General features: G+C 35.0%; 1 protein-coding gene across 1 annotated transcript in view; it reads left to right on the top strand.

The window, feature by feature from the left end:
• Window positions 1–24,480, top strand: part of LOC123654360 (kinesin-like protein KIF13B) — a 174,828-nt gene that overhangs the window by 127,555 nt on the left and 22,793 nt on the right. The window contains exons 6-18 of the mRNA XM_045590272.1: window positions 11,359–11,606; window positions 12,053–12,200; window positions 12,609–12,788; window positions 14,748–14,847; window positions 15,617–15,765; window positions 16,423–16,660; window positions 17,165–17,323; window positions 17,767–17,877; window positions 20,491–20,714; window positions 21,339–21,497; window positions 22,678–22,839; window positions 22,942–23,058; window positions 23,462–23,699. Coding sequence (XP_045446228.1) covers window positions 11,359–11,606; window positions 12,053–12,200; window positions 12,609–12,788; window positions 14,748–14,847; window positions 15,617–15,765; window positions 16,423–16,660; window positions 17,165–17,323; window positions 17,767–17,877; window positions 20,491–20,714; window positions 21,339–21,497; window positions 22,678–22,839; window positions 22,942–23,058; window positions 23,462–23,699 — 2,233 coding nt within the window. The remainder of the gene's footprint in view (window positions 1–11,358; window positions 11,607–12,052; window positions 12,201–12,608; window positions 12,789–14,747; window positions 14,848–15,616; window positions 15,766–16,422; window positions 16,661–17,164; window positions 17,324–17,766; window positions 17,878–20,490; window positions 20,715–21,338; window positions 21,498–22,677; window positions 22,840–22,941; window positions 23,059–23,461; window positions 23,700–24,480) is intronic.

Genomic DNA, 24,480 nt, shown 5'->3' with positions numbered 1-24,480 from the left:
AATTTTTGTATCGTTCATTTCAATTGTGTATTTTCCTTGTAAATAAAGCTGCACCATATATAAGCTGCTTTGTTCTCGTGGTTTAATTACACTTTCTACTAGTACGGTAACACATGTAAGGATATCGACAGAGAAAATAGTATTTGCATATTTTTATATTACCTAAATGACACATAACCAATAAAAAATCTAATAATACCATAAAAACAGAAGATTTATATATATTATTATTTTACTTATATTTCAAAATGTGTGTGTTTAAATCGAGTTTTTTTTAAAACTAATATTTAGGCGGATTCATTCTTTGCATAGTGTTGCTATGTGCAACGTCTTTTATTCCTAACATAATTGAAATGGTCGATGGTTGTTTAAAAAACTGAATTTAGATATTTTGGTCTCGTGAATGTGAATAAATTTGAATAATTGTTCGGTTTAATTGGATCAAGTTTGGATGGAATGTATTTAAGCGAAAAGTGGAACACCTCGACAGAGCGGCTAGCGATCAATGCAAACATTGTAGAAACGTTACGTTGAGGACCAATTAAATGATTTCTTGTGATTTTGTTTCTAGTGATAACAAAATATTATATAAGATTCAAGTCTGTTTTTCATGTTCATTATTTTGAGCGCAGCGTCTAAGCGACAGCGCCGTCTCGTATTCCGTTTTATTTACTCCTTAGCATTTTGTTTAATTGGGCATATCAGATCCTTTGTCTTCTATTCCCATTTGGATGGTCTCAAGACGTACCCTTGTTTAAAATTTTTGCTTCAGCTCCTTTTATATCTTGTCATTATTTTACGTTAGTAATATTACTTTTAAATAGTACTATTATTGGGACGTAAAACGGGATGCTGACTGTTTGTCGTTAATAATAATATTCCGAACTAGAGAACACAAGTTTTGGTGATCATGAAAGTAGTAACTGCTGTGTGGTTACGGCAGTAAAGAATATAACCGCTCGTGTCGTAAGAGACGACTAAGGGATGACACAGTTCTACTACCACCTTAGAACTTAAAAAGCCGACCGATGGCAGGATAACCATCCTACTGCCGGCTTTGAAATACATAGGCCAAAGGGCAGCAGCGTCTTCGGTGCGACAAAGCCAGCCCTGCGGCCAACAACCTGCCTGCCCAGTGTGGTGACTATGGGCAACACACAAGATTTCGCGTCATTTTTGGCGCGAACTTGTCCTATTTTGAGCAGTGGACTGGAACAGGCCTATGTTCAGCAGTGGACTGGAACAGGCCTATGTTCATCAGTGGATTGCGAAAGTGAAGTGTAAAGGTAGTAACAATGATATGTAGCAAAGTAACAATGAATATTTACTTATTTATTCTTAATTTTTTTAAACCGTAGGCCATGAAGAAACTAAATAAAGTGAAATTGAAACTACCCTTTTTTTTAGTCGATTGACATACGTAATTAAATATAGATAAAAATTTATATGTACTGTTAAAATATATTATTTTATGCCACGTTTTCGTTGAAAATTAAGTTATTACCTTTCTTGTACATCATGGTATATTGAATGAAATTTATAATTTAGCTATAAATTCTAACAATGAACGCCGATGATGACGTGATGGTTCATGGAGGGAAAGATATCGAGTGATAATTAAAAAAAAAACAAAAAAAAATAGTATAGGCACAAATTCAAGGACAATTTCATTTTACATATGTACTAATATAATAAATACTACACATATATATGATTATAGTATAGAAAATATTGGTATATATTAGAGATGCCACGAATATTCGGCAATTATTCGGTATTCGGCTATTCGGCCTCTTTTTTTCGCTATTCGGTATTCGGCCGAATATGGTTAACCATTTGGCCGAATACCGAATAGCAATTTTTTTATTGCTTACTAACTGTTTTTCCGCGACTTCGCGTAAATTATAGCCCATGTCCTTTCTAAGGCTCTAAAGTATCTGTGTACCAAATTTCATTTAAATCGGTTCAGCAGTTTGGGCGTGAAATCATGATAAACAGATTTACTTCCTTATTTATGATAAAATACTGTAAGGATTACCAAATAAATTATGAAAAAACTCAAAATATTACTCACAAAGATATTTATTTAACCAAAAAAGAACTAACAAATTAATATTTAAAATCTACCAGTGGTAAGAAACAAACACAACAAACAAACTGCCAGTTTATTGTCTTCACTGTAAATTTTATAATAGTTCCAAATAGGCAATTTCTTATTAAATTGATTCATTTTGCCTTTTTCGAACAAACGATGATATTTCTTATGGTAATCAATCACGTTAAATGTTATTATTTTAGTATACAGTACGTACGATGCACTAACGATCAACACATAAAGCAGGTTGTGACACGACCGTGGCCTAATCACAATCACAAATGAAAATATGAAACAAAACCGCCCGCACCTACCAAACGTATTAGGTACTTCAGCGATGCAAGTTTAAACTCGTACCGTGACGAGTTGTGTCTTGTCGCCCGCGAAAAATACTAAGTGTGGCCGAATATTCGGCTGCCGAATGTTCGGCGCTTCGGCCAAGAGCCTCGCCTAACATTCGGTATTCGGTATTCGGCAAAATTACTATTCGTGGCATCTCTAGTATATATATTGAGGCCCTCTATTTCCTTACCTAGGGAACGTAGATACCATTTCTACTTGACCCATATTTTTTATAATTTTTACCCAAACCAAAACCAACCGTGGTACAACCAATCAAATAGTATAGGTTCAGTCTACTATACCTATTTCGAATTTGTCTATGAAATTTTAATAATGATAAAATGCGTAAGACAATTTTTATTTTTATTTTTATTTTAAGGAAGACTTATCATGTTATCGTGTATCTATTATAAAGTTTTATGCTGAATTGTGGTCGCTATTGTTACATTAGAATGCTGCATCATCGTTGTAAAATTAAACACAGCTCGATGTGGCTACAATAATTTGCAATGCAATGTTGCTTTGTTTTCTATCACGTTTCGGTTATACCGATATATTTTTTTATCTTAACTTTGCATAAATAGCCGAGACCTATTATAAAAATCGAATCAAATCGTTTAGGTTTTCATTCCGGAAAAGGGTTTATTTATTTGTATCCATAAATAATAAACATCAGATTATGTTACAAAACCGTCGCATGTCACCTTTTGATCTTGTCAACAACGAATCACCACATAAATCATACTTTGTCATGCATCTTTCCTAAGATAATTTATTTATCTTAAAGTTTGAGAATATTCTAACAATAAAATAGTTTGTACTTTTTATATCACTAAAAACATGTACATAATTATAGTAACTTGTTTCCCTCACAGCCTTCAGTAGAACGAATACTGTGTTAGGGGTTTCGGAAATATACATCACGTTGATATACAAGACTGCGAAAAACATCTATATGATCTGTAACATTAAACGTGAGCGGACATTGAAGCCGTGACTACTGGCGCTAAAATCATTTACTGTAACAATAAAAAAGAAGTTATTATAAGGAATTCGATTTATGAGAAACTCGAATTTAACACATGGACGTTCAGAAAGATCTACGAGTAGTTATCTTATGTTCACCTTTATCTACGTCGAGGGAGCGAAGGAATAGAGCGAATGTTTGATGTGTCTCCGTGATGGATATTTGAAGTAGGCTCATTTGATCGAATCGATGATTGTGTAGCCGCATATTAAATGTAAACCCTACAAACGATGTACCCACGTGTTAGTAGAGGGTTGCTTATTGGAATCGCTATAGTATTCATGAAGGTACAAATTTTTTGAGTCTAAGAGACACAATAGGTATAACAAGGAATTCACGAATTTCGCTTGTTCGAATTTTGGCACCGGGTAGTTTTTTAAGTGTTTTTGTCTTCTATCGTGCCTGCAGTAAAGGTAAAAAAAAAACTATGAGGAAATCGTATGTTTATACATTTTAAATTTAATTTTGACGCTCTTGTGTTGATCTATTTTATAGCAAATTGTAATGGTATTACAGATATAATGCGGTTATAAAAACCACTAAAAATTATACTTTGAATGACTAATCACTGTTAAGCTTTCTAAAAAATGCTTCTGTTCTAATAAATTGTTGTGCTATATATTGAAACATAATATTTCTTAACGACTATAACGCAATCTCAATCGATTTCGGAGATGTGAGATTATGAATATATATATAAACTGTTTACTATGTTAACACATCATCATCAAATCTATTTTTTTTAAATATTACTTTCCTACTCCTGTAGATTTTCCGATGGATAATTGTTTTTGCTCGCAAAACGTAAAAAAAGTCGAGTTACATCGACAAGTAATACAACTTAGGTAGTTGAAAAAATAGGCAAGTAAATACGCGATATCAAAATACTCACAAAGCACTCATGAAATCTCGATCAAATTTAAATGTGATGACGTGCCAAACATCAGCTTTCGATTAAAAAAAATCATTGAAATCCTAGTCCATAAATTTTGAGGTAACATACATATAAAAAACAATTGCGAACCTCCTCCTTTTTAGGAAGTCTGTTAAAAAGTTTAAAAAAAAAAGTGAAAATATAGTACATCAAACAGGCGTTCGTAAACAAGATGAAAGCGGTTTCGATTCGACAAATATTTGTGTTGGTCTTAAAGATAACTTATGTTGGTCTGGCTATCGTCTATTTGTGTTTAACCATCGTGTCCCATAGGTCACGTCGAGCTGTCAGCCTCTGGATGTAATCGCAAACATCTGCCAACGGTCGGAAGATAAATTATTCTAATTCAACGGCATAATACAGGTTGGTCTGCGTTTACGACGGTTAAATTGCTTTGGTCGATACTACGTCTGAGTGCGTTAAGTAATGAGATGGGTTTTCTCAGCTTAGTCCTAGCTTCTGTACTTGATACTGCCCTTGTATGCTTCGATTTACCCAAGAATATAAACAATGTACAATATAATAATAATATAACAGTCAAGGATTTAGTTTTCGTTGCTAGAAAAATAATATTTTATGAGTTGTCAGATTAACGAAATTTTACAATCCACAAATAAAGTTGATAACATAAGGTTTTAAACTTGGTCACAAACACCATGATTTGTATGTTTCACAAACACCATGATTTGTATGTTTCACAAACACCATGATTTGTATGTTTCACAAATACCATGATTTGTATGTTTACATACAAATTATAGTGATACTCGATGTTTTGTTTGAAGTTGGTTGGTTTCCTATGCTTCTATAGTAGTGAAATATCAAGTACTCAAAATTATGAACAACAAACATAGCAAATATTTCGTTTTAAATATAGTAAAAAATTCAAAATATTTTTTTGTATAGCATTCACTTTTTCCATTAGTTCATTGATTAAATCTTCAATTTTATGAGCTTAGTACATGATAGCAAATAAAATACATAGAAAATGAAGCATCGAATGAGAAATAGTAAAAAATAGGATTCGTTTTCCGTAGAAACGTGAAATATTCGCTTTGTTTTTACAAGTCTCGTTTGGTGTTTAATCACTCACAAATCGAATAAACGTTTCCAGCGGGACGGGTTCGAACGTCAAATTGCTACCATTATGTCTTTCGCAGAAAACAGGTAAAATCGTTTAAAGGTAAACGTAAATACGGAGCTGTGACGGTAACGAACGCGGGATATACAATTGGCAAGCGAGTCAACTTAGCGGGTGACCAAAATTAATAATATACTATTGTAATTGTTTTATACATTTTATTTTAGTTCTGAGGGACGTTCTTTTTTAAAATTAATCGAAATATTTTATTATTTTTTTTCGACAAAAAATATCGAAATATTGTTTTTACATTTACAAAAAAAAAAAAAATTGTAATTACGCAAGTCTTTTTACGCTCTGCTTTAAGTATATCAATAATGTTATGACAATAAATATATTTTTTACACGTAAAATGTTTTGTATATTTACAATAATAAAATAAACAGAAGTTTGATTTAAATTATTTTTAGCAAACTTTTTGATTAGGTCGTTTATCTATTCCTTTTTGCATAACACAAATGTCGTTTATTACAGCTTACGTTATATTTTATTTGTTTATATAATTTGATTTTGTAACTAAAGCAGGACAGAACAGCAAACGCGAAACATATCGATTTGATTTCATTAAATACATATTGATGTGAAGGAGCGACATATAGTTAATAACTTGAAAAAATAATAATAATACGATTTTGAAACAGTTTTTAGGAGATGTTTAACTTTTTTGATGCTTAGCTGCTGTAATGTATCAGCTAATATCCCATTGCTGGGCATAGGCCACTTTCCCTATGCAGGAGAAGGATCAAGAGCTTAATCCACCACGCTGCTCCAATGCGGGTTGGCGGATAATGACATTTTTATATTAATTATTATTAAATGATATAATTATTTTAAATATAAATTTTAATAGTTGTACCTTAAAAATATAACGTAAAGAAGAAACATAGCATCTTTAAAAAATAAAGTATTATTTCTTTTTTCTTCTGATTTTTCTGACTTTTTTGGTATATTTCTATTGGAATAAAACTTTTTAAGAACAAATCTGTCGATTATAAATTCTTATTTAAGTCTTTCAGAAGTAGAAAAGGAGTAAATTTTTGATTTTATTGCTTATTCCTAGCTTATATCAGTCAGATCATATCAGTTAAGTTTTGTAGTTAGCTTTTAAGTTGTATTTATTACTCCAGGCTTAAAATTTTAAATTGAAAGTGAATGCTAACACGTGAATAGGATTATATTTTCATAAAGCTTCAAAGAAGTGTTATTTATAATTTTTAACAAAAAAAAACCGACTTCAAAAAGGAAACTAAAAAGTGAAAAATAAATTTACTTAGTACAAAGTAATTCGTATTTTGATTTAGTTAATCAGAAATGATTAAATAAATATTTTATAATTTTGAAGTCGGTGCCAAGTAAAACAATAACTACTCTAGTATCTACTCGTAAGTTGTATTCAGTTTTCTTTGATAATTTGTTTCATTGACTATTAGGTTGAATACTGTTATTATTCTGTTATTGTTTTGACATATCTAATAATATTTTTTGTACTTGTTTGTTGTGTGTGTGTTGTTTGTATTTGTTATTGTAGCCAGGTTGTTGTAGTATTTACTTGGCACCAACTTCAAAATTATAAAATATTTATTTAATCATTTCTGATTAACTAAATCAAAATACGAATTACTTTGTACTAAGTAAATTTATTTTTCACTTTTTAGTTTCCTTTTTGAAGTCGGTTTTTTTTTTGTTAAAAATTATTTTATTTTACAATTTTTAGTGATGGGTAGACAAGGATGCTTTTTCTCTTATGTCGGGGGTTCGGAAACATACACAATACACAAGCACAAACACCCAGATCATGACAAACATCTATATGGCCAATACAAATATCTGTCGTGCGCGGGGATTGAACCCACTAACGCCAGCGCAACAGCCGGTGCTGTAACCGCTGCGCTAACGCATCGACATACTATTAGTAAAGTTCGCTATCAGGTGTACGTAATAACAACCTTGACTGATAGCCTAGCGTGTTCTCCGAGGCTAGGTTGGGAGAACCACAAGGATTAACAACTAGACCGAAAATAAATATTTGTATAAACATAAATATCCACTCCGAGCGGGAATAGAACCCGCGACCGTCGGTGTTTAGGCGTCGCCGACACGGCACATGCACCATTATATCAAAGCGGTCGTCAAACAGCAAAAGGTAACTGCTGTAAATTGTTGAGAAATTCCCTCGAGTGTTTATGGGCTCCATCATCAAACCTGATCCTGCGACACAGATGATCACACAGCAGGTAATTGCTATAAATCGTTGAAAAGTTCCCTCGACTATCTTTTGTCTCCATCATCAGACTTTAATGGCACTTGTAACTCATATAGGTGCAAAGTTCTCATCAATAGAAACGAATTAAGTTCAAACAGCAGGTAATTGCTATAAATCGTTAAAGAGTTCCGTCGACTATCTTTCGTCTCCATCATCAGACTTTAATGGCACTTGTAACTCATATAGGTGCAAAGTTCTCATGAATAGAAACGAATTAAGTTCAAACAGCAGGTAATTGCTATAAGTCGTTGAAGAGTACCCTCGACTATCTTTCGTCTCCATCATCAGACTGAAATGGCACTTATAACTCATATATATGCAAAGTTCTCATCAATAGAAATGAATTCAGTTCAAACAGCAGGTAATTGCTATAAATCGTTAAAAAGTTCCGTCGACTATCTTTCGTCTCCATCATCAGACTTTAATGGCACTTGTAACTCATATAGGTGCAAAGTTCTCATTAATAGAAACGAATTAAGTTCAAACAGCAGGTAATTGCTATAAGTCGTTGAAGACTTCTCTCGACTATCTTTCTTCTCCATCATCAGATCGACTCCACACCTTTATTACATAGTAGTGCTTTATAGTACTTAATGAAAACATGATTAAATTTACTAGTCACCCTTACGATTTTTGAAAGTTTCCCTCGATTTCTCTGGGATCCCATCATCAGATCCTGGTTTCCTTATCATGGTACCAAACTATGAATATCTCCTTTCCAACAAAAAAAGAATTATCAAAATCGGTTCATAAACGAAGAAGTTATCTCCGAACATACATAAAAAAAAAATATATACGGTCGAATTGAGTAACCTCCTCCTTTTTTTGAAGTCGGTTAAAAAATAAAAACACAAAGAGTAACTTTGGCGCATAACAAAACACTCTAGTCAACGGTTCAATACGTTGATCTAAGGTTCTAAGTCATTTAAACAACAATTTTATGAACTTTTCAATCAGTTTTTTATTTCAAGTTCGCTAGAAGTCCTCTTAGTAAACACAATAGGAGTTAAAGTACAAACTCAGCGAAAGTTCTATCTAATCACATTGATTATACAGGCGATGGCTCTGCGAACCGCTCGTCTGTACTAACGACCCTGACCCTTTTCCCTTATTTAACTAGTACAAGTTTTAACTGCCGGTCTTAAGGATCTTGTATTACATTATGTTAACAACAAGAAGTTATTACGTTTCCTTATTGTGAGACCTTCAATTACTGTTTTTGTTGTGCATAGTTTTGGTTGGTCAATAGATTTCAAGTTTTATTGATGATTTTGAACTTTTTTACTTATTGTTAAGTTCTAACATAAATCAGTTAATAATATAATTTTTAAAGATTTTTATCAAAACACTATTAGTAATTTATTCGTTATATAAATATTTGAATATAGTTTTGCTATGGTTCTATTGAAATCGCTTTTATCTTTGCTTCAACTCGGTGCATAAATGTATCTTTGTCCTGTGGTACGTTACGATATTGAGTATCAAAAGTTCAGAATTATTTTTACATTAGAAAGTACTGTCTAATACGTAAATTCGAAGGCTGTCTTAACTTCTTACGCTTCAGCCGGTAATATCCCACTACTGGGCTTAGGCCTCTTTCCCAATGCAGGAGGAGGATCAGAGCTTAATCCACCACGCTGCTCCAATGCGGGTTGGCGGATATATTCCCTACTATGAGTAACGATTGCTATCAGTTCTACATGATAACAACCAGAAGCGATGGCTTAACGTACTCTCCGAGGCACGGTGGGGAGATCCACAAGGACTACACAAACAGCCAGACCACGACAAACACCTGTATGGCCAATACAAATGTTTGTCATGTGCGGGGATCGAACCCGCAACCGCCAGCGCACAGGCACAATCCATGGCTGTGACCGTTGCGCCAACGCGGCGTCAAAATCATTGTATTTAAGCATATTTATCATCCTTATCATTAACATTATTTGTATTTTTTAGCTTTATCACTATACGAGTGTATATATGCGTTTTACATTTTGTGCTTATACAAAGTACAGTAAACAAAACACCTAACGACAGCAGTTTCCTCTTAGTCAAAGTTCACACCTAGTGCATATAATTTAATTTCACATCGAGAACTTCTAAGTTTTAGTCTCTGAAGGTAAATCTAGGTTGGACTTTAGAGATCATTAAGTCCGCGAACTCTGAGAGCATGATTGAATTTATAGTGAATTCAGTAGAACTTTGAATTATGTCAAGAACTATCTTATTTGTAAGACAAAACGATTTGATTTATTCAAACGTCCTTAAAACTGACATGAATTTACTGTTATTAAAGTTGGTTTAGTAGTAAGTTTTTATATCTTTATAATTTATTTATGCGTACGAAAACGGGACGTTTCATGGTTTTTACGGGGTTGGCACTATTTGACCTTTATATGTCAATAGTGTTTTTTTAGAATAATACAATCATACACTTTTTGTGAAATTTTATTCTACATATATACGAACTCACATAATCCGCTGTCTATTATGTTTTTGTGATATGTAATATGGTAAACTAAATGTGTTGAGAAAATGTATATTATATATAAGTTGTTATCTTGCTTTTGTGTCCTAATTTTTAATAATCCGATATTTTTTATAAAATAATTAAAAGCACTCTTCCCGAAGTATATTATGTAATTGTGTTCATCACAAATTGGCACAAGTACCTCGCTTCAATTTATTTCGGTTCAGTGCCATCACAAATTAAGCTAATTGATGTTATAAATAAGTGAAAAACGATACGTGTCTAAATGAGACTTAAAAGTTACTTTACATTTACTTTTAATTATTTTCAACGGAAATAGGGTTTACTTGAAATAAAAAGAGTAGTGTTCGCAGAATATTAAAAATTAACGCGAACGAAAAACGAATTTATCTTTGTTAACGAGACATAAGAGACGAGCAAACGTCTGGAGTTTTTTAAGTGACTATTTCGTATATAAATACGTATATACTACAATAACAGAACCTTTTCGGAGACGACTAATTATATTCAATAGTATATATTCAAAAGTATTAAATTTCCAATGTGTTTTACTGTTTATTTACGACCGTTTTCAACAATACACCTTCTCATCTTTCAACAATATATCATCTCTGGTTTTGTCTGCTAGTGATAGGACCTTTGACACAATTGTATGGAGTTTAAGTCAAAATTCTATCTTTAGTATGCAAATTCCGAGAAAGATGGAATATTGAAACTGGACCGTGTATAAAAAGTTAGATTTATTAATAAGTAAACCTTCTGTTTTTTGTAACTTTTAATGTTTTTGTATCAACGTCTAATAGTTAGATGTTTTATTACTGTTTAATGAGGAATCTTATGTATGTATTTGTCTTTTTAATTGTTAGTATTGTTAGATAGAGTTTATGGTATGGTCATTTTTATGAGCAATCTAGTAAATAATCTATTAGATAGTCTGGAGTATCGCATAATAAACATGTACTAAAAATGATTTTTCTCAAAGATGTTATTGCTCGTTTCTTACGACAGCAGAATAATACAGTTTAAGTTGGATAATTATGATAAATGTTGTTATTTTCACAGGACATAGACAACCTGATGACGGAAGGTAACAAATCTCGGACGGTGGCAGCTACGAACATGAACAGCGAATCGTCCCGTTCACATGCAGTCTTCAGTGTCGTCTTAACGCAGACTCTCTGCGATGCCGCTACTGGTGTTTCCGGAGAGAAAGTAGCAAGGCTATCATTAGTCGATTTAGCAGGTTCTGAAAGGGCGGTGAAGACAGGTGCAGTTGGAGAGAGACTGAAAGAAGGATCAAATATTAACAAGTAAGAAAAATGATGTTTAATTTATATCCTGTCGTGCCCCATATACAGGGTTACTTGTAAAACACCAGCATCCTCGCAGGACAAGATAGCTAACATTATGTACAACAACATTTGTTCTACGACTTTTGACATAATTCAATACATTAATTTAAAATGATTTTTTAAGTTTTTACATGGTACTGTCCTGACATTTGTAACTCTATGTTTCATTGATTCATTTGTTATCGAAAGGACGACGCGACGCTCGCGCGCGCTTGCACTGCTAATAATAATAATAAATAACACTTTCTCTGCCCGATAATTCTAGTTATAATTATTATGATGATGATGATGTTAGCTATCTCGTCCTGCAAGGATGCTGGTGTTTTACAAGTAACCCTGTATAGTTACCATACTTTATTAGAATCAAGCGTTTCTTGGTGCTTATCTATATGAATTCTTCACAGATCCTTAACAACATTAGGTCTGGTAATATCGAAGCTGGCAGATCAGTCATCGGGCAAAAACAACAAAGACAAATTCGTGCCCTACAGAGATTCAGTGCTCACGTGGTTGCTGAAGGATAATCTCGGAGGAAACAGCAAAACTGTTATGGTAACAATCGATTTTTTGGCTACATCGATACGGTTTTAGTGAGAGGCTATATAAGCGTTCACAGCAGTTAAATAGGTATCTCAAATATCTTTCTTAAAAGCAGCTCGAATTAATAAGTGAGGTACTTAATTTTCTTTCAAAAGGCCACAGCTTAATAATACTGGTTTCAATGTTATGTTCCTGTGGTGAGTGAGGTGGCCAGAGCTCTTAGAGAGAGTTGAGGGTAGAGTTAACAAAACGCTTGCAATGCTTCTGGTGTTGCAAGCGTCCCTAGGCTACGGTATCCATACGGACCGAATGCTTTTTTGCCGCCCACATAGTATAAAAAATACTTCTTTTTTTATTCTCTAATCCCCTTTTAAAGAAGCTTGAAATTTTGCTTAAGTTGTTCCTTTATGTCCTATCCAGGTAGCTACAATATCGCCGGCAGCTGATAATTTCGAAGAAACTTTATCGACGTTAAGATACGCGGATCGCGCCAAACGTATCGTCAACCACGCCGTTGTCAATGAAGATCCAAATGCTAGGATTATTCGAGAACTGCGGCAGGAGGTCGAAGCACTTAAGGAGATGCTTAAGCATGCAACCGTAAGTGCTTTTTTACTATGATTTATATGTAAAAGGAGATATTATTTTAGAACAAGTATACATAAAAAGTAGCGATATTAAACACAATTCGTCCATGATTTCCACAATTCCCACTTGAGCTTGGAAAATGAATCAGCAAAGACGTCGATGTTAGTAATGTTAAGGAGTATGGACAGCGTCGGTACCATAGTGTGTACCCAGAGTTGTTTTGCGAAAGGGTCACAGCGGAGTAATAGAAGTTCAAGGATAAATTATTGGCACACGGTATTGGGACCTATCAAGCAGTTGTGGACAATTTATGGAATTTTTTAAATTTTCAAAAGAAAAGATCAAACAAGCAAATTTCTGAGTTTTTCTAATGAGATCATTTAAAAAATAAGTGATCTCTTTTTTGTAAAACAGCGTTTTCCTCGAAATATTACAAAATGCCAAGTACGAGACAAATCGCTTTTGTGTGCGTTCGAAATTCAAAGGCTGAACTGCAAACTGAGGCCTCTGCATCACACTACAGTACTCAGCTAAACTTCCGACTAAACTCTTGTAGAGAACAAATTCTTGTAATATTATTTTCGAATACCCTCTATTTACGAGTCAAAAAAAAACCTGCTGTGTGGCTACGGCAGTAAAGAATATAGCCACCCCCTCTTTCCGTGCGTGTCGTAAGAGGCGACTAAGGGATAATACAGTTCCACCACCACCTTGGAACTTAAAAAGCCGACCGATGGCGGGATAACCATCCAACTGCTGGCTTTGAATTTTGAAATACACAGGCCGAAGACGGACAGCAGCGTCTTCGGTGCGACAAAGTCACCAACCCTGTTGTTCAGCGTGGTGACTTTGGGCAAAACACATGAGCAAACATACAAGGTCGCGTAATTTTGAACTTGTGTGAATATCTTTTGTATTACATTCCCCCCAATATAATACTCATATTCGACTGTATTGTTTCTCCTTTGAATCTCCTATGATAACATTCTTTAGTATTTCAATGCCTTATTGAAATGCCTTATTTGTCAAATGACTAATTGAAATCAGTATACAGGCTATCAATTTCCTTATTTCTGTCAATTGCCTCAACAAGGGTGTCTGTGAATAGAGCCAGATTTATGCAAGTCACCCTCGATTTTACAAAGCCATACATCTTGATGGTTCGGGAACAATATTATCTAGATTTTACTGAAATGTATGTTATTCCTTGATTTTCTACAAAAAACGCTTACGAAAATAGTCTCTGGAATATGTGATATTATGATTTTATTCCAAGGTTTTTTTGTTTAATTTTATCCCCATAAAAGAGGAGATACAAAACTTCAAGCATATTCCATGCCTATACAGTTAAATTGATGTAAAGTATGATGATAATATTATATTTTGAAGCAACAATCCCGCTGCGGCGGGTGGATAATCCGTAAAAGGCGCTATAAGAGCTCAGAAAATGCTAATAAGATAAAAGTATTTGCGTCGTCAGCCGCATAAGTGGTACTTTATTGCTCTGGACCGATTCAACGCCTTAGACATTTAACCTTTATAAGTAACAATTAACATAACGCTGAAATTACGTTTTCTTAATATTTTTATAACGAATAAATATGAATTAATTTGCCGAAAAGGTATAATATTAGGGTTTTCAGTTACCCTCTTCATCAAACTAGTAGGATATAATTTAAGTTGGCTTTAGTTTGGTAGACCTTATTTACTAGCGGCCCGCTCGGCTTCGCACGGTTCCAAAAACTATCAGTGTTCCTCTACTATGCATGTATTATACATATAAACCTTGGAATCACTCTATTTACTAAAGAAAACCGCATCGAAATCCGTTGCATAGTTTTAAAGATCTCAGCATACAGACAGCGGGAAGCGACTTTGTTTTATACTATGTAATGATGAGGCAGAACATTAAAAGTTTAGCTTATATCATATATATTAAGTGTGATCACTAACTTTATTCATTAAATCTAGGGTTCTCCAGTTGGCGAAGATGTCCATGAACAATTGGCACAGAGCGAGCACCTGATGAAAGAAATGTCCCGAACGTGGGAGGAAAAACTTGTCGAAACTGGTCAGTATATTTACCTATCAAAAAATATTAAACTTTAAATATAATATAACATTACACTTAATTTTCACATTTTATTAAACTTTATATTATAACAAACCAAGAGATGAGAAGTGTCAAGTTTTCTAACTCGTATGAACTCAAATCATTCCAAACTTATTAACCGACTTCAAAAAAAGGAGGAGGTTACCCGATTAGACCGTATATATATATTTTTATGTATGTTCGGGGATAACTCCGTCGTTTATGAACCGATTTTGATAATTCTTTTTTTGTTGGAAAGGAGATATCCATAGTTTGGTACCATGATAAGGAAACCAGGATCTGATAATGGGATCCGAATAACTTTTTACTGAGTGTACCGATTTTAATGACTTTTAATTTAATCGAAAGCCGATGTGGTCCCATTTAAATTTCATCGAGATCTGATTACAACTTTTGGAGTAATCTTTGATAATGCGTATTTACTTGACTATTTTTTCGTCTACCTACGTTGTATTACTTGTCGATATAATTGAAGTCGGATTTTCTTCGTTTGCCTGCAAACACAATTATTTAGTTTCTTACTTTACTATTTATTTATGAATTAGCAGTTTCGACGTTATATGCGAACAAAACAAAACTTACATTTTTTTTTCACATTACACAACAACAATTATTTTTCAATGAACTGATTTAGGTCTGTTACAATTACGATACGATTACATGTGTAGGTTGTGAACTTTAAAAGTGATAAAAATATAATATAATAATAATTTCACTTAAATTTCAGGTCGAATACAAAGCGAAAGACAGCACGCTCTCGAAAAGATGGGTATCAGCGTACAAGCAAGTGGTATAAAGGTCGAGAAGAACAAGTTCTACCTTGTCAATCTTAACGCGGACCCTTCGCTCAACGAGCTGCTAGTGTACTACTTAAAGGTAAAATAGTTATAAAAATAATATGAATTTACTTTTTTTGTCTGTCTTTGTTGTTTGATGTATATTTACGTCAACTCATCTTCATTTGAACCTTGAACTTACAACGTGTAATTTATATCGCGGTAAGAGATACAGGATATCTACTACTACAGGACCTTACAAGTATTATACTATCGTAGGCATATACAATACATGTACACCTGATAACGATCGTTACTCATATTAGGGAATATATCCTCCAACCCGCATTGGAGCAGTGTGGTGGATTAAGCTCTGATCTTTCTCCTACATGGGGAAAGAGGCCTATGCCCAGTAGTGGGATATTACAGGCTGAAGCAGACATGTATGCACAATGCAATGAAAATTTCTGAGCTCTGATTGTTATTTACAAGTTTTTAATGTCACTTTCAAGTTAGCTTTTTTTTACGTAGTACGCCCGTAACACCGTCCAAGTTCTTATTCTGTATTGTTTTGTGAAGTTACCTTATACTTGTTGTGAAGATGTCGTAAGTCATTGAATATTTTCACAATATTTTTTTTTTACATTAAACCAATTTTTTAGTGTGTGCTTATTATCATCAAAACAAAGTTCAGAGTTTTTTTTTGGATTGCCTTTTTATGTTTGACAAATTCTTATTTCCGAATATTGTCATTCAGGAGCGTACACTAGTCGGGGCTGATAGTGAAGCGGACATCCAGCTCTCGGGTCTCGGTATCCAACCCCAGCACTGTCTGCTGGTGGTGGATGGCGGTTGGTTAAACATGGAACCACTCGGAGGGGCACGCTGCTTTGTCAATGGAAACCCTGTAGTCTCAAGAGTCAGACTGGGACACGCGGATAGGATTTTGTGGGGCAATCATCATTTCTTCCGCGTCAACTGCCCCAAGGACATTAGTGAGTGTTACTGATTTTTTGTTGGAACCGCATCCATTAAATTAAGTAGTATAAATGGTAGTATTTTGGTAATAAACATATGTAAACGTTTCATTTATTTTTTAAAATAAGATTTGTAATTAAAATGTATCGATTTTATTTATGTGCTACGTTTGGAGGATAGAAAGCAAATCTTTTTGAAGGCTCAAATTGTACTGATGTTACCATATTTTGAAGATGCAATTTATACTTATCTTTCTTATACTTGGCTTTTTAATTTGGTGTGAGTATGAATATATATATATATATATATATATATATATATATATAATGACATTTTGAACCAGACACTCAAGAGTCTTCTTTAGTGCTGTTCGATAAATTAAACAAATGATGAAAGTAAACATTGAAAGGCATAGACTGTATGTATAAACGATTCGTTTTGGTAACAAACCGTTATTAACAGTTCCAACACCACATACGACAAATTGAACGGTACGTGAGCAGAACGAACTATAAATATAGACGATATGTCCACAGCGGCGACATCCGAGCCGCAGACGCCGGCGCAGCCCATCGACTACAACTTCGCGCGCGACGAGATCATGCTCAACGAGCTCAGCAACGACCCCATCCAGACCGCCATCTCGCGCCTCGAGCGCCAGCACGAGGAGGACAAGCAGGGTAACGGCCGTCCTCGGGGCCGCGCGGGCTCGCTCTCTACACCACATACTCTCTTGCTTCCAGTCGAGCTGACTTACATAGCTATCGCCCACAAGCATCGTCTTATGGTTGGACTAGTTTAGTTCATTCGTCGTTACGTGCTTCGTAATATTCATCTTGAAATATATTTCTAAACGCTAAACATTAAAAATCCCAATAATCAGCGTTGTTTTAAATTTTATGTCGCAATTGATAAATTAAACGAACGGTTTCTTGGTAACGTTGAAAAGGTTACCAACAAAATAATTATTTATTACAAATATACATAAATAGCCACACATAGTTATAACAGGAATAAATTATCAGGAAATCTTAACAGGAAATTTTCTTAACATATTGAAACAATAAAAAATATTATACATCTTTAACTAGTAACTGGTATTAAATACAGTTATTTTTTACAGTTGCATTGGAAAAGCAAAGACAAGAGTACGAACGACAATTTCAGCAGCTCAGAAATATATTGTCGCCATCCACTCCATATCCTCCGTATTCGTACGATCCACTCAAATTAGGTAAGGACCTTACATATTTTGCTTATATTTTTTAAAATAAATTTGACACTTTCCGTTATTATGTCAATTTTATATAATAACTAGCTGTGCCCGCGGCTTCGCCCGCGTTGAAATCAGTTTGTCACAAAGTTTTGCCGGCAAACTTCCAGTGAAACTCTCATCAAATTCGGTTTAGCCGTTCCGTAAACCTTCCTCTTGAAGCCCTCTCTCCATTGGTTGGAAACCGCATGAAAATCCGTTCAGTAGATTTTAAAGGGAATCAATCACATACGCTTTTGGGAATTTTGTTTTATAATACACTAACTGTTGCCCGTTATGAATTTATATGCCTGTTATGAAGATATTACTATCAAGATGCTTAACGCAAATTATTTTCTTATTTCAGTCACTTGAAATGCTTATCACCCTGAGTAACTTTTTCAAAGGCACAATTTAGTATTATTTAATAGTTATTTTTATAAAACCTCTCTATACACCACATTTTTAGTTTTATTTTCAGGCTGCGGTATAAATACTCTTTCAGGCGAACTTATAGCTGCTGTATATGTTTCATACAAACTGTCAACCCCAATTAAACCCCTTTAGCGGTGGAATATCGCAAAATCCGTTCTTAGCGGACGTCTACTAACTATAATCTACCTCCCTGCCAAATTTCATCTTTGTCCATCTTGGATGGATGGACCATCCAGCGGTTTTTGAGTTCTCGTGATGAGTGAGTCAGTGACCTTTCTCTTTTATATATATAGATTACGATGTATTATTTGGACACTTCCTCGCCATCTATAGAGCATACATTTTAAATTTCAAATCTCTTACCTTAATGACATAGGACTTTCATACAAACTTCCAACCTCCGTTTTATCCCCTTAAGGGTCGAGTTTCGTAAAATCCGTTCTCAGCGGATGTTGACGCCCTATTAGAAACATACTTGCCAAATTTCAAGTTTGTGCTGTTATAGCTTCGGAGATTTCGTGATGAGTGAGTCAACTTACCATACCCCGTTATAACCCTAAAAGGTAGTTGATTTCTAAAGATGCATTATTTGAACACCTTCTCACTATATGTAGAGTATACATTTTAAATTTCAAGTCTCTTACTTCAAAAACATAGGACTTTCATATAAACTTCCAACCCCCGTTTTATCCCTTTAGGGGTCGAATTTCGTAAAATCTATTCTCAGCGGATGTTTACGCCCTATAAGAAACATATCTGCAAAATTTCAAGTTTGTATCTGTTATAGTTTCGGAGATTTCGTGATTAGTGAGTCAACCTACCATCCCCCGTTTTTACCCCAAAAGGGACTTGATTTCTAAAGATACATTATTTGAACACTTTTTCATCATTTATAGAGCATACATTTTAAATTTCAAGTCTCTTCCTCCAAAAACATAGGACTTTCATACAAACTTTGAACCCCGTTTTATCCCCTTAAGGGTCGAGTTTCGTAAAATCCGTTCTTAGCGGATGTTTACACCTTATAAGGAACTTATCTGCAAAATTTCAAGTTTGTAGCTATTATAGTCTCGGAGATTTCGTAATTAGAGAGTCAACCTACCATTCCCCGTTTTAACCCCAAAAGGGAGTTGATTTCTAAATATACATTATTTGGACACCTTCTCACCATCTATAGAGCATACATTTTAAATTTCAAGTCTCTTACTTCAAAAACATAGGACTTTCATTCAAACTTCCAAACTCCGTTTTACCCCCTTAGGGGTCGAGTTTTGTAAAACCCGTTCTTAGCGAATGTCTACGCCCTATAAGAAGCCTATCTGCCAAATTTCAAGTTTGTAGGTGTTATAGTTTCGGAGATTTCGTGATGAGTGAGTAAACCTACCATCCCCCGTTTTAACCCCAAAAGGGAGTTGATTTCTAAAGATTCATTATTTGAACACCCTCTCATCTTTAGATTTCAAGTCTCTTACTTCAAAAACATGGGACTTTCGTACAAACTTCCAACCCCCTTTTTGCCCCTTAAGGGTCGAATTTTGTAAAATTCGTTCTTAGCGGATGTCTAGGCCCTATAAGGAGCCTTTCTGCCAAATTTCAAGTTTGTAACTGTTATAGTTTCGGAGATTTCGTGATCAGTGAGCCGACCTACTATCCCCCGTTTTAACCCAAAAAGGGGTTGATTTCTAAAGATACATTATTTGGACACCTTTTCACCATCTATCTATAGAGCTTACATTTTAAATTTCAAGTCTCTTACGTCAAAAACGTGGGACTCTCATACAAACTTCCAACCCCCATTTTACCCCCTTAAGGGTTGAGTTTCGTAAAATCCCTTCTTAGCGGATGTCTACGTCCTATAAGGAGCCTACTTGCCAAATTTCAAGTTTGTAGGTGTTATAGTTTCGGAGATTTCGTGATGAATGACCTTTCGCGTTTACATATATTATAGATATATAGATATTAATGTATATTGAATTGAATGTTTATTCAAGAGTGTTTACTTTTAGTCGTCGTAAAATTTATCGGAACTATCTGTCGGATCGTTCACTAGAAGTTACGATAAAATGATCTTAGATAGTTAGTAAGATAGAGTTAGTAGGCAGTAGCTAGTGTAGGTCGCAAGACAGAGTTAGACGGTAGTGACGGCGGTACTGCCCGCAGGCAAGATGCCGGCGTGCACGCCCACGACGGCGGCGCGCGTGGAGCGCTGGGCGGCGGAGCGCGACGACACGTTCAAGCGCTCGCTCGGCCGCCTCAAGGCCGACATCCTGCGCGCCAACGCGCTGGTGCAGGAGGCCAACTTCCTGGCCGAGGAGGTGCGCCGCAACACGCGCTTCAGCGTCACGCTGCAGATCCCGCCGCAGAACCTCAGCCCCAACCGGAAGGTACGCCCGCGCCGCTCGTACGCTAGCGCTTAGTGAAAGTCGGGTCGGTACGTGTACGCTGAAAGCGGTACTCGTATCTATTTTACTTTCATTTAAAAAAAAAATATACCTAGATAACGCTGATCTTGTAAAATACAATTCATAAAAATTGTTCGCGTAACAAAGTTTAGTTAAGTTTTTAGTGATATGTTTTAAAGTTCTACACTTTTAACAATTTCACGTACAAAGCGACCACGAAAATAGTTTGAAACTTCGGCTCTTTGGTACATAATAAATATAGCGGGAGCGGTGTAACACTATTTTTCTTATATACATTTTTAATGCGACCCACTTTCGTACAAATTTTGAAGTTTTACGATACATAAATGAAACTAGCTTTTATAAATTGTCGAGTTAAATGACATATATTTCGCAAATTAATTGCAGTCAAGCCGTGACAACGTCGTGATATTGATTGTCATCTGTGTCAAATAAAAATAATACTATGCCGCTCATAGAAGAAATTCACTCTATTTTCCAAAATAGTCTAAAATAAATCACAGAAATATATTTTCTATCTGTAACGTTGTAAATTTCATGTTACAAGTAAAATAATGTTAATCTAGTGTTTGTACATTATAACAGCGTGGAGCATTCGTATCGGAACCAGCGATAATGGTGAAGCGTCCGTCACGAGGCGCCCAAGTTTGGTCCATGGAGAAGCTGGAGAACAAACTTGTGGATATGCGGGAGATGTACGACGAGTGGAGAAGGCGACAACAGCGAGATGATATTATCGAAGACGTAAGCATTCCTAGAAAAAATATGCATGGCATTATATTACTTGCAAATTGTTTAGGATATCCGTATATTTTATATATCGTTGGGGATATTGCAACTACCCTCAAAATTTGAACAATAGCGTTTTAAGTCTAGTTTAATTCGAATGATAAATGTGTATAAAGTCTAGTATTTATATATGCTCCAGAATACACGAATGGTATAAAAATTGGAAATGATTATTTATTACTAACAATATTAACAATTATTAGTTGAAAATGTAATTTTTAACAATAACTAACAAGGAGCACCGTCACATTTACTAAATAAAATATTGCTTTTTTAGCATTTAACAACACAGTAACTAAAGCACCGAACATATATACCAATTTGTTTCCAGGACCCAGTACCAATCGACCCTGAAACACCAACGGTGCGTTTAAATTGTAGTTGACACACATAAGTCAACAATTCGTTTTTGTTTAAGTTCTTCATATTTCTTCATATTTTATACTAGCTACCTCATTTAACCACGTTATTTTAGCAAGATTCTTTTTCATTTATGCTCTGTCTTATTATGGGCTAAAGTTTGGACGTTTGGCTATAGACATGTTCAGATGGTTAAGGGTTTTGTAAGTTACTAAAATAGCAATAGCAAATAATGAATTGGACACTAAACCTTCCTAAACTGTCAAGTTTCCGTGTTTGAATTCGATTTAAAAAAGAAAATTATGGGGAAAAGGTCCGACAGGTCCATCGAGTTGAGCTTGCCACTTCGCGTGGTTGTAGGGAGGATAGGTACTAAGCAAACCCCAAAATACTATGTGCCAATTCAATTCGGTCGTCGGTTTCGTTTTCAAGATATAGCTAACCACGCAAAGTAGCTTCGCTCAACTCGATGGCCCTGACCGACCGTCTATCTCCACGTGATTTCACCAAGGCCTGTTCTTTAATTCAACGACGATAGATCTTAGATGTGTTCTTTTGCGCTGTCACTTCACAACGCTTTTGTGACTTCTTTTCATCTATTTATTTACACTTTTATTTCTCTTTTCTGTGGATTAACTTATATGAGGGTTTTTTTTGGTTTACACAAAAATTCACAAAATATTATGTTTTATTTAGAGTAGTAAAACTTCAAGTCCTGGTTTAATTTGATTTTACTATAGAAGTTTCAGTTTTTGTAATATTAATTTTTTCTTAGGAACAAGGAGAAAAGGCCCTGGATCCATTCTACGAGTCGCAAGAGAATCATAATTTGATCGGTGTAGCAAATATATTTTTAGAGGCATTGTTTCATGACGTCACTTTGGACTACCACACTCCTATTATAAGTCAGCAGGGAGAAGTTGCTGGGAGGTTGCAGGTTAATTGATTTTTAATTTCTTTTTTGGTAAAGACAGAAGTATATTTTTGTTGTTTTAGTGGTTTTTGATGACAAATGGTGAAAAAAATATTTTATTTTTAGGTTGAAATAAGTCGAGTATCTGGACAGTTTCCACAAGATCGAATATGTGAAGCCGCTTCGGATAGTTCTGGTGACATGCGAGACGATGACGAACCTGTAGATCCAGCGTCCCAGCAAGTGAGTACTTTATTTAAGCGAACATATACTAAGCTAATGGTAATAATTACATAATTTAAATAGACATCATTACTTCATTAAAGGGATTTATACTTTTTTTACGGCTATTTTTGTATGTAGGCAGTTCTAAAAAAAAATTATAAGGTTCTCCATGTCATTAAAAACATATCGGAAGAACTATGCACCCGCACAGTATTATATTTATATTTATTTTATTAGGATAGCTTACAGCTTATTATAACTATAACTAATACAGAATATGAATAAACGAAGAAGCTAATAACAAGCTACCACATATAGAAAATATCAAATAATTAATATTATGTATGTAGGTATGAATTTATAAATATGTATTTAGTGTAAGTATTAGTAGGTATATATTAGCACCTCCCCCGCGGCGCAGGTGACGGTGCGCGTGGCCATCAAGCAGGCGAGCGGGCTGCCGCCGTCGCTGTCGCACTTCGTGTTCTGCCAGTACTCGCTGTGGGGCGGCGGCGAGCCCGTGGTGGTGGCGCCGCTCGTGAGCGCCGAGCCCGCGCCCGCGCCCGCCGCGCCGCGCCGCCAGCTGCTGTCCTTCCGCTTCGACCACCGCCGCGACCACGTCGTGCCGCTCACCGAGGAGTTCGTGGAGCACTGCGCCGGTCACTCGTCTACACGTTCTATTTTAATTATACACACTGTCAAATATGGTGGTTATTTAAACAAATAAAATAACTAAAGTTGTTGCTCTGTAAAGACAACTTTATTTTTTATGAAACATTATCACAAATATTTTTTTTTTAAACACAGCTTATTTCTACATTTATAGAAACAACATCAAAAGCTATAGCTAAGATATTACTTCTTTCACACTCAGAATTAAAATTATTCATTTTCAAAAAGCTTACATTTTAACGTACAAGGCCAAAGAAAATCTTTCTATGGATGAATTTCTTGAATAAACATAGTATAGTGTTGCCATGAAATTTAAAGTCAAAGATATTTAAATTAAATGAAGACTAAAACCGCTCAGTTGCCGTGCTAATCTAGTGTACATTCTTTTACTATTTATTTCATATAATTTGACAACCCGTCGGCGCAGCGATCATAACACTGTAATTATGTTGCGCTAACGGTCGCGGGCTCAATCCCCATGATTAACATTTGTATTGGGCATATAGATGTTTATGGTGGCCTGGGCATTTGTGCTCGTGTTTTGTGTGTGTTTCCGGACGGACGGACAAATAGAAAATCTTACTGAGGGTCCTTGTGTGTGAAGCGTTTGTTTATTATTTACTAGTTTTTAACCGCGGCATCGCTGACATTGAATTTTTTTAGTAAAAAGTATCCTATGTTACTTCTAATACCTCCAAGAATATGTGTACAAAGTTTCATGATGATCGGTTTAGTAGTTTTCGCGTGAAAGCGTAACAAACAAACTTA

The sequence above is a fragment of the Melitaea cinxia genome, chromosome 1 (genome assembly GCF_905220565.1).
Source record: "Melitaea cinxia chromosome 1, ilMelCinx1.1, whole genome shotgun sequence".
Taxonomy (NCBI): Eukaryota; Metazoa; Arthropoda; class Insecta; order Lepidoptera; family Nymphalidae; genus Melitaea; species Melitaea cinxia.
This window is presented reverse-complemented; position numbering and strand designations above follow the sequence as displayed.